The sequence below is a fragment of the Equus quagga genome, chromosome 10 (genome assembly GCF_021613505.1).
Source record: "Equus quagga isolate Etosha38 chromosome 10, UCLA_HA_Equagga_1.0, whole genome shotgun sequence".
Classification (NCBI taxonomy): Eukaryota; Metazoa; Chordata; class Mammalia; order Perissodactyla; family Equidae; genus Equus; species Equus quagga.
The window spans coordinates 25,064,938-25,078,929 of NC_060276.1; the positions used below are offsets into that span (position 1 = coordinate 25,064,938).

The following is a 13,992-nucleotide window of genomic DNA, read 5'->3' on the forward strand; positions in this document are numbered from 1 at the left end:
CAGAAAAGTCTTGGCTAACACTTCATTCATGCAGAATTAGTCACTTCTTAATCTCTATTCTCATAAAAATTGCACAGACTTCTAGCACTTATCAAATTATATTAGAATAAATTATGTCTATCTCCTTGGCCAGATTGTGAGCCATTTAGGGCAGGGTTTAATGTTTTACTAATTTCTCTGGATTATTTTACTGCTTAGCCCATAGTAAATGCTCACTAATTGTAAATGAGTGATCTATATTTAGGAAGATAACTCTCTTGGTAGCATGGAGGATTTTGATGTAATAAGGCCTCCGCTGTCCTTTTCGTGTAGCTTTCCTAATTTGTCTACCTGCCTAGGATACTCAGCTAGTCAAGAAATACTCATTTATTGAGTGTTCATAATATGCTATTGCTTTGCTAGGCACTGAGGATACTCTGGTGAAGATCTATTCCTGTCCTCTGGAGCTCAAGTTTGGGATAGTAAGATGATTTTTTTTAGGATTCTCAGATGATATACCATCTACTGCCTCTGCTTATCTTTTATTTTCCATTCTCTTGGATGCTCTGGAGGAGAAATCAGAGCAGAACTTAAAAGCATATAGCTTTTTGATACCAAACAAGACACATAGCAGGGTTTTTGGGCAAGAGGACTTCACCTTTGTTAAAAAATTAGTGATGGCAGCTGCTTCTGTTTCTACCAGCAACCAGGGAGTCCACTCTTAGTACAGGGAAAGAGAAGTTCAAGTATTTCATCACATTTTAAGAGGTACCATGATTGCTTTGGATTTAAGAACATGAAGCTAACTGCTGAAGTGACAAGATAGCTCAAATTTAACTTGGGCATGATTAATTAGAATATAGGTTAGGGCTTTGGAGACTGTAGGCTTCAGAGCATATTGCAGTGAATAATGATGACCTGCTGCATAACATCAAATATTGTTAGTTGAATGTGAGTTTTAGAATTAAAGTTTTTTTATATGAAAATATTCCTCATAATGGTAACACCTTTTGAGCTGAATTAAAATATCCCTGGGGGGTTGACAACGTTGGAACAGTCCTTTTTTTCGTGGATAATGGACCTTTTTCTTATATAAGAAATATCCGACCATGAAACATTTGATTTAGAAATAACCTATTATCGGAAAGAGTAACTCTCATATTGCTTTGTGTAACACCATTCCCTTGTTTATACTGCCTGAGCTATCTTGTTGTTGTGAGAATCTGCAGTCTTAAGGACCACTGAAGGCAGGGGAAGAAAGCTCAGAGATTTTAGATAACTTGTGGTCTGAAAGGTAAAGTAAGGAAAACCATGAAAATCAAGAACTGCTTAGGGGATGTAACCCTGGGAACTGGCTCCTGGGCATGTATAGTCACTCTCTGTTGGTCCCTTGTCTTACTCCACCCTCCCCTCTTCCTATCACTTCTCAAAAATGTTCACTCCTTCTGCCCATAACCCTTATTTTCACTAATTGCGAATTATTTGGATTAAGAGGCTTCTTTTTTTTTTCTCTTAATGCTAGGACTTCTAGACAAAGCTAATTATTTCTGCTGTGAAATCAGTCGGAGTGATTTTATTCTAGTTTCAACCTGTGACCAGCTATACAGGATGTTTTGATTTGGAAGGGTGGTAGGGGATGTACGATTTAGAGCACATGACCATTTTGGAAAATTGGGCAGGCACATCTGCTTAATTCCCCTAACAGAGATTGCTGCCATAGAGGGTTTAGGGACACTGTGAGAGTTAGCACAAAGAACACGAAGAAAGGAGTACTAGAAAGTGTGAGGGTACCAAAAGACAGACAAACTTCGTTGGGGTTGTCTCGCCACAGGAAAGAGGAAAGAGGTGATGACTCTCACCCGTATCACAGCCCCTTGATTTCTGGATTCAGAACACAGTAATAGTAGTAGTAATAGTGGTACCATAGTTAGGCACTATTACAACCTACATTCATTCATTTAAGAAATATTGATTTTGAGTATCTCTTACGTGCCAGGTCATGTTCTAGGTTCTGGGGCTACATCTGTAAACAAATTTGTGATGCTTACATTCTAAGTAAATTATATGGTATGTTAGAAGATGATCAATGAGATGGGGCAAAAAAAATTTTAGAGCAGGATAAGGAAGATTGGGAGTGCTGGAATGGTAGGTTACAATTTCAAATAGAATAGTGAGAGTAGACCTCACTGAAAAGGTGAGATTTAAGCAAAGAAATGGAGGATGTGAGGGTGTAAACTGCAGATATCTGGGGAAGAGCCGCTAGGCAAAGAGAGCAGCCAATGCAAAGGCCTTAAGGGTGTGAGCATGCCTAATGTGTTGAAGAACAGCAAGGAGATCACTGTGGCTGGATCAGAGTGATTGAGCGGGCGATTGGTAGGAGATGAGGTCAAAGATGAGGGACCAGATCATACAGTACTAGTGAAAGGTTTTTGACTTTGATGCTGGGTGAAGCCAGTGAAGAGTTTTGAGTAGGAAAGTAATGTGATCTGAGATAGTTTTTTCGTTTTGTTTCTCTTTTACTTGTTCATTTTATTATGAACATTTTTAAACACATAGGAAAGAATGAATAGTGTAATGAATAAATACCCATAACCCTCTCACCTAGAAGTAAGTTTATTAACATGTTGGTATACTTTTTTGGAAATATTAATTTATATTACAGATATCATGAACATTTACTCCTAGATACATTAGTTTGTACTTTTTAAAAGTAAGGACATTTTTCTATATAACCATGATACCAATTTCATACCTAACTGGATTGCTATCATACAGTAAACTCAGAACATACTCAGATTTCCCAAATTGTCCCCCAAATGCATTTTACAACTGGTTTGTTCAAGTGATGATTCAATCAAAGACCACATATTATATTTGATTGTTAGGATACTTCAGTCTCTTTTAATTTAGAATAGTGTCCCCCGCTTCCTTTAAAGGCATTGACTTATTAAAGAGACCATTACCATAGAAGACTCCACCTTTTGGATTTAACTAACTATTTTTTCTTGCTTGGTTTAATTTGTTCTTTGTCCTGTCTTTCTTATATACTTGGAGTTAGGCATAAAAGCTTGACTATGTTCAGGTAAAATATTTAATGGCAAAAATATTTCATTGATTGTGCTATATGTTTCATATTGCAAAACATCGAATGTCTGTCTGACTTTTAATGTTCCAGTAAGTTGATGACAGTTTAATTACTCCAGTATACGGTGACATTTTTTCTCTTGTCAATAGCAGGTTATCTGCAGGTTGATACTTTGGCACCATGTGAATATCCAGTTTTTCATCAACATTACATAAAGTTGTTTAGAATATGTGAATGATTCTTTCCTGAGACAGTTATTTCCTTAGGGGTTCTGAGTTGTTGACTTACTAATTTTATCATACCTTCTACATTTATTAGCCATCATCCTTCTATAACTAGCAGTTGTCCCTTACTAACTTGGGTTGTTTGGTTACCCTGAAATACAGTTCCTACTGGAAAGGCAGGACAAATGCTTTAGTTTTTTTCCCCCATTAATTACTAACTATCAGAGTGAGGAGTCTTTTTTCGCCACCCCTAATGGTGACGTGAATGGTGTGTGTGTGTGAGAGAGAGAGAGAGAGAAGAGAGGCAAAAAGAGAGTGTGTGCATGTGCTTTTTGACTTAGGTTTTCAAAGAATTAGTATGGTTATGATAGCAGTGGAAGTTGATGAGATTCTGCATATATTTTGAAACTGGAACCAATAGTATTTGCTGATGGATTAGAGACAGAGTGTGAGAAAGTAGAGTTAAGGACTATCCTAATGTAGTTTTTGGGCCGAGCAGCTAAAAAGATGGTGTTATCATCAACTGAAGGTAAGAGTGTTGGGGGTAGGAATCAGGAATTCAGTTTTGGACATATTAAGTTTGAGATGTCTGTTAGATATCCAAGTGGAGATGTGGAGTGAATAACTGGATGTGTGGATCTGGTGTTTGTGAGAAAGGACTGGGCTAGAAATAGAAATGTGGATGTCAGAAGCACATAGATGATATTTAAAGTTGTGATAGTAGATATATCACCAAGAGTTGTATATAGAGAGACAAGAGAAGAGAACCAAGGACTGAGGGGGCACTCTAATGTTAAAGGATTGGGAGAAGAGGAGGAACAAGCAAAGGAGGTATAAATGGATCATATAATGTTAGAGGAAAACAAAGAGAATATAGCATCTTGAAAGCTAAATGGAAGAAGGAATGATCAACTCTGTTAAATGCCTCTGATAGGTCATTTAAGATGAGAACTAAAAATCAATCAGTGAATTTAGCAGGGAGGTCAAAACTAGCCATTTTGGTGGAGCTGGAGTCATGTTAAGAGAGAATGGGGAGAATGGAATTGGAGACAGTGAGAATAGACAACTCTATAAAGGAGTTGCTACAAAGAGGCACAGACAAATGGGGTGGTAGTTGGCAGGGAGGAGAAGTGAGCTCAAGAGAGATTTTTTCTTTGAAGGTGGGAGAGTAAATACATTTATATGCTAATGGAAGTGAGTAGAAAGGAGGAAAATTGGTGATGTAGGAGAGAAAGAAGAGAATTATTGGAGTAGTGTTCATGAGTTGGATAGAGAGAATGGAGTTTATGGCATAAGTGTATGGATTGACTTTAGGAACATAGAGAGTTCATCTATAATAATAGATGGAAAGACAGCATATGCAGGTACAGTTATTGGTAGGTGGATAGATGTGATGGTGATAGTTTGTAGAAGTCCTGTTGATTGCTCCAGTTTTCTCACTGATAGAGAAAGCAAAGTCATCAACTGAGAGAGAGGATGAGAGAGGAGGTATTAGAGGTTAGGAGAGAAGGTAGAAAATAATTGTGTAGGAGAGCAGGAGAGTGAATGGACAAGAGAAATAGAGTATGATTGGCTAGCAGCGTTAAGGACCCACTTGAGGGTGGATATGTGAAATTGGAGTTTTGGAGGGGTTGTAGCTATTGGTTATATTGAAGTTTAGAATAGGGAGTGAATGATTGAGATAGGGTAGAGGAGATCTTTGGAAGAGAGGAGTTCAAGGAACTGAGAGGCCAGCATGATGGAAGTATCACTTACATGTATATGAAAATCACCAAAAATTAAGAAAGGAATAGAATCAGAGAAAGTGACAGTGAATCAGAAGCTAAGACCATTGCTAAATGAAGGACAGTGACCCAGGGGTCCATAGATGGCAACAATAGGACATCAATGAAAATGGCAAAGTAGGGAACTCCAGAGCTTTTCTCCCCTCTGTAAAAGCAACTAATGAACTGGCAAAAATTGTCAGTCAACTTTTACACAACTCTGGAATTTAGTCAAAAAAAAACTTAACAACAACCAAGGAAAGGCCTGTTAAAGAAAGAAGCTGCTGCTTTAGGGTTAGAGAGCACTGTGACAATTTAAATTGCCTGCCTTCTATCCCGCACACCCAGATTGATAGTAGCTGTGAAGATAGAAGCCTGCCCTCCTAGTGCAGATTGCTAATGCCAGAGGATACAAAGAATTGTTCTCAAAGAATCGTGGGTCTTGGTCTGTCTGGCTGCTCTCTGAAGGATTGGCACAAGGGCCTGTCTTTGTTTTGCCTGACTGAGAGCATCCCCAGGGCTGGGGCAGCTTTTCCCAAAAGCGTCGCAAGGCACTACTATTGGCTTTAGGATCCAGGAGCAAGAGACAACAGCTGCATAAGCAATAGAGAGACTGAAGGCCTGGGAAGGAAGAAGTTGATAAGGAGATATGCAAGGGAATGAGAGCTTTTATAAAGCCCCTGCGTATACTAGGGAATGGGGGGCTGGGGAGGGCCATGCACGTGCCCAGAACTGGATGCATGCTCAGAAAAAGGCTGAGAAGACCCTAAGCTATTTTCTCTGGCTGGCCTTTAGACTGCACAAACAGTAAGTAAAGACTAAGGCAGAATCGTAAATGGCCTGGCCAAGTGTTCAGGAGTACCCTAATACACAGCCATTGTGCAAAGACTGGGAGAGTATTTTTTTCTTTTTTCTTTCTCTCTCTCTCTTTATTTTTGGCTTTAGGCCTTTAAGAAAACTCAAAACACTAGCTGACCACTAAGCTAACAGAACACAGATTTCAGTGGCCACATATGACAATAATACAGACTTTGCAAAAGGAGTTTAGAAAAGTCACTAAACAAGCAGAACAATAACCCACAATAAGCAGCATCAACAAACTCCAGAGAGGGGACAGAATCTGATTTTCACAGTTGCCACATAATATTCAAAATGTCCAGTTTTCAACAAGAAATAATGAGATATGCAAAGAAAAGTATGGCTCACTCACAAGGAAAAAAAGATTAATAGAAACTGTCCCTGAGGAAGCCCAGGAAATGGATTTACTGGATAAATAATTTAAATCAGCATTCTTAAATACCCTAATAATCTGTAGGAAACCATGGGCAAAGAACTAAAGGAAACCAAGAAAGCACTGTCTCACCAGAGAATATCAATGAAGAAATAGAAATTATAAAAAAGGAACCAAGCAAATCCTGGAGTCAAAAAGTATGATAAGTGAAATGAAAAATTCACTAGAAGGGTGTAATAGCAGATTTGAGAAGGTTTGAGAAACAATCAGCCGACTTGATAAGTCAATTTAACTTATCCAGTCTGATGAGCAGGAAGAGAAAAGAATGGAGAAAAATGAGCAGAGCCTGTGAGGACTTGTAGGACACCATCAAGTGTACCAATATGTGCATTATGGAGTCCCAGAGGCAGAGGAGAGAGAGAAAGGGACAAAAACCATATTTGAAAAAATAATGGTTGAAAACTTACCAAATTTGATGAAAGATATGAATCTCCGCATCTAAGAAGCTCCACGAATACCTAACAGGATAAACTCAAAGAGATCCACACTAAGACACATTATAATCAAGTTGTTAAAAGCCAAAGACAGACTCTTGAAAGCAGCAAAATAGATGTGACCCATTGCATACAAGAAATCCTCAATAAGATTAACAACTGGGTTTTCATCAGAAGGCAGTGGGATGGCATATATAAAGTGCTGAAAGAATAAAACTGCCGACCAAGAATTCTGTATCCAACAAAACTATCCTTCAAAAAATGAGAGATTATGACATTGAGATAAACAAAAGCTGGAGGAGTTTGTCACTAGTTGACCTGCCCTACAAAAAATGCTAAAGGGAGTCCTTCAGGCTGAAGTGAAAGGACACTAGACAGGAACTTGAAGCCATATGAAGAAGTAAAGAACACTGGTAAAGATAACTACATAGGTAAATATAAAAGCCAGTGTTACTGTATATTTTGGTTTGTGGCTCCTCCTTTTTTCCTATATGATTTAAAAGGCAAAGGAATAAAACAATTACAAATCTAATTGGCACACAACGTGTAACAATATAGATTGGGGAGGGATAGAGATGTATAGGTGTAGAGTTTTTGTATACTATTGAAGCTAAGTTGGTATTCAAACTAGGTTATTATGAGTTTAAAATGTTAATTGTAATACCCAATGTAGCCACTAAGAAAATAACTACAATATAAACAGGACAAGAGAAGGGAATCAAAATGGTTCACTACAAAATAATCAAACACAAAAGAAGTCAGTAATAGAGGAAATGAGGAACAAAAGATAAGACATAGAAAGCAAAAGAAAAATGGCAGAAGTCCTTCCTTGTTAGTGATTAAGTGTAAATGGATTAAACTTTGTAATTAAAAGGCAGAGTTTGGCAGAATGTATGAAAAAAAGCATGACTATATGCTATCTATGAGAGACTCACTTTAGATCCAGAGGTACAAATAAGTTCAAAGTGAAAGTATGGAAATAGATATCCCATACAAACAGTTTCCAGGAGAGAGCTGGGGTGGCTATGCTAATATCAGACAAAATAGACTTTAAGACAGAAATTTTTACAGTAGACAACGAAGGGCATTATATGTTGATAAAAGGGTCAACCCATCAAAATGCAACAGTTATAAACATAGTCACCAAACAGAGCCTCAAAAAATATGAAGCAAACATTAATAGAATTGAAGGGAGAAATAAGACTGTTCCATAATAATTGTTGGATGTTTCCATACCCCACTCTGATTAATGGATAGAACAACTAGACAAAAGATCAATAAGGAAATCGAGACTTTATTCAAGTATAAACCAATTATACTTAACAGACCTATATAGAACACTTCACCCAATAATAGTAGATTACACATTCTTCTCAAGTACACATGGAACATTCTCTAGGATAGACCCTATCTTGGGCCACAAAAAAGTGGCAATAAATTTAAAACATTGAAATTATACAAAATATCTTCTTTGCCCACAGTGGAATGAAACTAGATCACAGCAATAGTGAGGGATGGTGAGTGATAGGAAATTCAAAGCTGGGTGAGCTTTAGGGAGGGTAGAGGGAGAAAAGTCTGGAAACACCAATAAAAGGCAAAGATGACTTGTAGCCCACTTCTAGGCCTAGTATTGTGTGGGGCTGGGGAAGGGAGCCAGCGCTTGACGGGGTTACAGTGGGAGTGGTATTCCTAGGGAGTGCTAGGCTTTGTTCAAGCATGAAGGTGAAGGGAACATTTAGAAGAGAGATTCAGGATATAGGGTATTTTCCTGAGGATGGATCATGAATTCTAGAGGATTCCATGGAAGTTTTTTAAGAATGTGGAAAGATGAGATAGGACAGAACAGGGATTGTGCAGAGCAGTATAAGGCTTAGAGTATGGGAGTTGACGTTTGGCCTGGGTGTTGGGGGCTTCTTGTGGTGACTCATTTAAACAAAGAAAATGGGAATAATGAGAGTATTCCTGGTTGATTCAAGTCAGGTAGTGAGCTTTTGTGAATTTGTGCTGAAACCCTGACCACCATTTGTTATTATGGGAAAATGTTTTGATACTAAATGACCATTTATAAGCATTTAGAATTAAACTATTAAGTTGAAAACTTCTCTTAAAAAATGACAGTGAAATATGCCTTCTTTATATGATATCTGTTACTTTGGTTAGCTTCATATGTTATGTGAATAACATCTATCACAATTGTGGGGGAAGCCTTACTTACAAAGATCTCATTTTCACTGTTGAGTCGGAGCAGAACATAATGTATTGTCACTGCTTGCTTTTTATTTGCATTTGGTCATTTAGTAATTGCCAGTTGTTCTCACTTTACTTTTCCATTCTGGCCCCAAACAGTTTAAAAATTAGGGAAAAGTCTTCTTGATAGATAGCATTCAAAGATCTTTCTGTTTTGTGTAGACTCTGAAGGATTGACCTGGAATTGGCCATTCTGTATTTTAAGTTGTTGATTTCTCTATGTGTAATATGTATAGACATCTGTTTCGAAGGGCAGATCAGTTCACAAGCAGATATACTTAGCACAGAACCCAAGAAATAATAGGGAGAAAAGTGTAAAGCAGACACAGATGATTCTGCACTTCCAAATTTGTCAGTCTTATCTATCTGCATCTCCACTAAGAACTACTGGAAAAAGCAAGTTAAGAAAATACATGTATAAACAGAAACCCGAACTAAATACTATGCAATATAAAACCTCTTATTTGATTCAGTTTTTATATTTTATTTGAATATTAGCATGCATTGTAAAATGTGTTCATTTTTGCAACTGCTTTCCTTGTGCTCATCAAAAGATATTCCAGTGTGAAAGAGTATATTGACATAATTGTTTTTGTTTTGAATTCAGATGTTATTTATGATCAGGAAGAGCAACGAAGCTTCTTGTTGACCTAGAGTTATTTAATCTAATTGTTCTTAATTATTGGTAGGTAAAGGATATGATTTTGTACTTTATGCACTAAATAGAAACTTTTCTTTTGTTTTTCAAGGAACCAAATGGAGAGACTCCTTCATCTTTATACAGAGTTGCAGCAGTACTTCTACAATTTAATCTTATTGATTTAGATGATCTTTATGTGCATGTAAGTCAAGTGGGCTGCTAAGAATATTTGCTTGTCCATCCCAGGGCTGGGGGAGAGGAGTAGGCAGCCATATAGCACTCCAAGGTTGGTCCTAGGCTCTCAAGTCTTAATTTTTGAAGCTCTAATGCATTATTGCTTTGTGTTTACTTTATAAAGTGAATGAATTTAATTCTTTGACAAATTATGAAAATCAGATACCTTTTGTGTTGCTGTTACAGGGTTTAAGGTTGGATGTGAAGTTAAAGTTCTTAATTGTCATCAAGGCGTATCTCATGGGGAGAGAAGTCAAATTCTAACCAATGTGGTTTCAGACTTCTCTATTATACACAAATTATGAGAAATATGGGAGTACCTAGATACTTCTTCCTTCTCCCCAAAATGCTATCTTTAGGTATTCAGGATGAATGGAGAATTCTTCATATATATATATTTTAAATGGTTTTTCTTGTGTTTTTACTGGGTAATAAATGACTAGTATTGTGCTTTCATTGCTGGGTCCAGGATCTAGAAGAGTGTGCATGTGATTGTGATTGATGACCTCTAGTTTAGCAACAGTTTAGCCTGTCAGTTTGAAAAAACTTGATTTGTAGTATAGAGATTCCTGTTTTATTAAGTTGTGCATTAAGATATTATGAACTTAAATCAAACCTGTCCAAAGCTGACATTATCTTCACTGCCTTTGAAATCACTTTCTAACTTCCTTGCCTATCATTATGTATTGTGGTTACAGAGTTGAGTAAAACTTGATCTCTACCTTGGAAGCAGTCATAGTCTAGCAAGGGAGAAAACATTTTGCATTGTATAAGTACTATATTTGAGGTATTTACAAAGTACTGTGGGGACTCACAATAGATAGTGACCATCTCTGTCTGTGGGGCTTTTGGAAGGCTTTACCAGACTAGTGATGTTGAACTGGGATCTTGATAGATGAGTAGGTATTGGCCAGGCTTAAAAGGTGGGAAGCTTTGTGGGTAGAATTAACTGAGTATAAAGGCAGGAAGTTTGAAAGGGCTTCATTATCACTTTAGGGGAACATCAGGAGCTTAGGGTGGTTTGCAGGGGAGATGAAGGTGGATTAGTAGGTTGGGGCTAGACTGTGAAGGGCCCTAGGTGCCATAGTAATAAGTTTGAATTTTTTTCTTGTTGGGAGTAGGAAACCATTCAAGATTTAGAGAAGTCATGTACAAACTGAGAACATGGAAAATTGGTCAGAAAAAGGAGAATTTGAAGACATAGGTATGAGTTTATAGGCAAGTGTAGACTGGCAGGACAAATGGAAATTACAAAAATAATGATAGATTTATTACTGATATGTTTGAGTTTAACAATAAATGCAAGTGGAATAGTGTTCTATTAGGGTGACAAAGATTTTCAGACAGGATTAAAAACCAGTTTACATGAGACTTCTAAAACCTAAGGATGAAGAAAGGTTGAAAGCAAAAGAGTGGGAAAATATATTAGGGAAATAATCGTTTTTAGACAAAATAGACTTTTTGGCAAAAACAGAGTCACTTCATAATAATAAAGTTGTGTTCACTACGGAGATCTAACAGTTATGACTTTATATGTAACTTTATATGTGTGTTCTCAAAATACACAAAACTAGAAATTGAGAGAACTATAAGAAGGTCTCCCATTATAATGGCAGGTTTTAGAGGCAATTGGAGAGTCTAGGTAAAAGATGAGGACCTATGGCAGATAAATAAGAAAAAGCAATAAAAATGGGTTTAGTTGCCAGTGGAGATCTTAAAGAATGAGAAAAAGTCTTGCTTACCTCCTTGCACCAGTCTGTAGTGACTTTTCTTTTGCATCCCTTTTTAACTAATGGGATGAAGTCTACAATATGTAGTTTAATATTTCACTGTTTTCTTTTATTGTTTACTGATTATTTACTTTGCATTAGATTTAGCTGCTGAAATAGTTTATGCATTTCTAGGAGCAGGAACACTTCTCTTATAGCTCACAATAGTGCCTAGCAGGAACCACTAAATATGATTTGTTGGCTGTATTTTTCTTTGTGTCTGGGTTGTTTTATGAAATGTCGACATTAACCATCTTCCACTCATACAGGATGACTGTACTTGAGATACCTGATCCTTTTTCATTAATGGAGAGTTGACTATACGCATATTACTTTCTTTTTGTAATAGGCTAGAAACTAGTTTGTGACTTAAGTCAAATAGGTATCTAGAAAATGAAAAGTAAGATGTCCAGTTATTCATAATTTTTCTACTTGAGATTTTTCATTTAGAGGAATCAAATTTACTCATTAATGTAATTCATTAGCTCACCTCTCCCAGATTGGATCCAAATGTTAGTACTTTATTTAATTTGGAGTTTGGCCTTTAAAGGGGAAATCTGTGATATTTTTAATGGAACGAGTATGCATTTTCTTGGGTAAACGGATTCACAGGTAAGCGTCACTGTGGTAGAATATTAATTTAGGATCTCTAACAGACAGAACACCTGAAGCTTTGAACTGCTACCAGATTTTAAAAGGTGTACAAAATTCAGATACTTAACCCTGTCAGATTATAAGAAAATAATGGAGAGAAACTTACTTAGAAGGCGAATCATGGTCATAAATAGGCTAGGCTTCTTATTTACAGTTCTGTCAATTGAGAGTAGATAGTGTTTGCTTTTTATATGTACATATAGTTAGTATTAGCTGTTTCATGAAATTTTAATGAACCATTTTTAGCTTCTTCCAGCTGATAACTGCATTATGGATGAACACAAACGAGAAATTGTGGAAGCTAAACAAATTGTTAGAAAACTTACAATGGTTGTATTGTCTTCTGAAAAAATCGATGAGCGAGAGAAAGAAAAGGAAAAAGAAGAGGAGAAAGTAGAGAAGGTATATAGTTCATTCTAGTAAAATTAACATTGTCTTCTGGATTTAGAATTATGAAATTTAACTTGTAATAGTTAATCGACTTATGGAAAAATAATTTTTTAATTTTGATTGTGGTGAAACCTGGTTTTTGAAATAGTAATTTGCAAAGGTTTGTTTTTTTTTTTAAAGATTTTATTTTTCCTTTTTCTCCCCAAAGCCCCCTGGTACATAGTTGTATATATTTTTTTAGTTGTGGGTCCTTCTAGTTGTGGCATGTGGGATGCTGCCTCAGCATGGCTTGATGAGCGGTGCCACGTCCTCGCCCAGGATCCGAACCAGCGAAATCCTGGGCCCCCGAGGTGGAGGGTGGGAACCTAACCACTCAGCCACAGGACTGGCACCGGTGGTTTTGTTTGTAATCTGATTGACCCCTTCCCAAAAGAGGCTGCCATGTTTTTGTCTTATATAAATTTCAAAATATATTCTAAGTAGAATCGCAAATGTATTGCCTGTATTTGTGATTTGTGTATTAATCTCTCTCAGGTCCTAAAGAGATTCTCAAAGATGAATGAATTCTAGTTCCCTGTGGCACAATAAAACATTAAATAGAATTTAACTTAATTCCAAGTCTGCAAGCTGTCATGCTGTGTCTGCTACATGAAAAAACCTATCCTGTTGATTTTTTCAATAGGTGAAAAACTTGATTGTACTTTCAGGAAAATACCATTGCGTTTCTTATGAATGTTGCTGACATACATGGTTGTGTTATTTAGCTCAACTTTTTAAATGAAAAAATATTAAGATTTATTGGTGTCTGTATTCTGAGTATCTTTGCTGTAATTGTTGATTTTTAGCCACCTGACAACCAAAAACTTGGTTTGTTGGAAGCCTTGTTAAAGATTGGTGATTGGCAGCATGCACAGAACATTATGGATCAGATGCCTCCGTACTATGCAGCTTCACATAAGCTAATAGCCCTTGCTATCTGCAAGCTCATTCACATAACTATTGAGCCTCTCTATCGAAGGTATGTTACTGTATGCTTTACTAATCACTGAGGTAGAAGTAGTTTGGGACTACAAAAAAATTTGCATATTTATCTTGTCTCCTCAAACCAAGCATGTATTTTAGTATGTTTTGTCAGAGGATAAGAACTATTCACAGAGTGTATCAGTCTGATATTAACCAGTGACTTGTCTCCTAATGTCTAGGCCAGGTATTGCAGAATGTGTGCTCAGTGTAGTCTAAAAACTATAGGTTAGACTTCTGGGTTGGGTTTCCTCCATTGAGA

The 13,992-nt window shown here is 36.9% G+C and overlaps 1 protein-coding gene across 7 annotated transcripts in view; it reads left to right on the plus strand.

The window, feature by feature from the left end:
• Window positions 1-13,992, plus strand: part of THOC2 (THO complex subunit 2) — a 100,856-nt gene that overhangs the window by 36,789 nt on the left and 50,075 nt on the right. For all 7 annotated transcript variants that reach the window (XM_046673018.1, XM_046673020.1, XM_046673019.1 and 4 more), the window contains exons 9-11: window positions 9,773-9,865; window positions 12,567-12,722; window positions 13,556-13,728. In XM_046673018.1, the coding sequence (XP_046528974.1) occupies window positions 9,773-9,865; window positions 12,567-12,722; window positions 13,556-13,728 (422 nt within the window). The remainder of the gene's footprint in view (window positions 1-9,772; window positions 9,866-12,566; window positions 12,723-13,555; window positions 13,729-13,992) is intronic.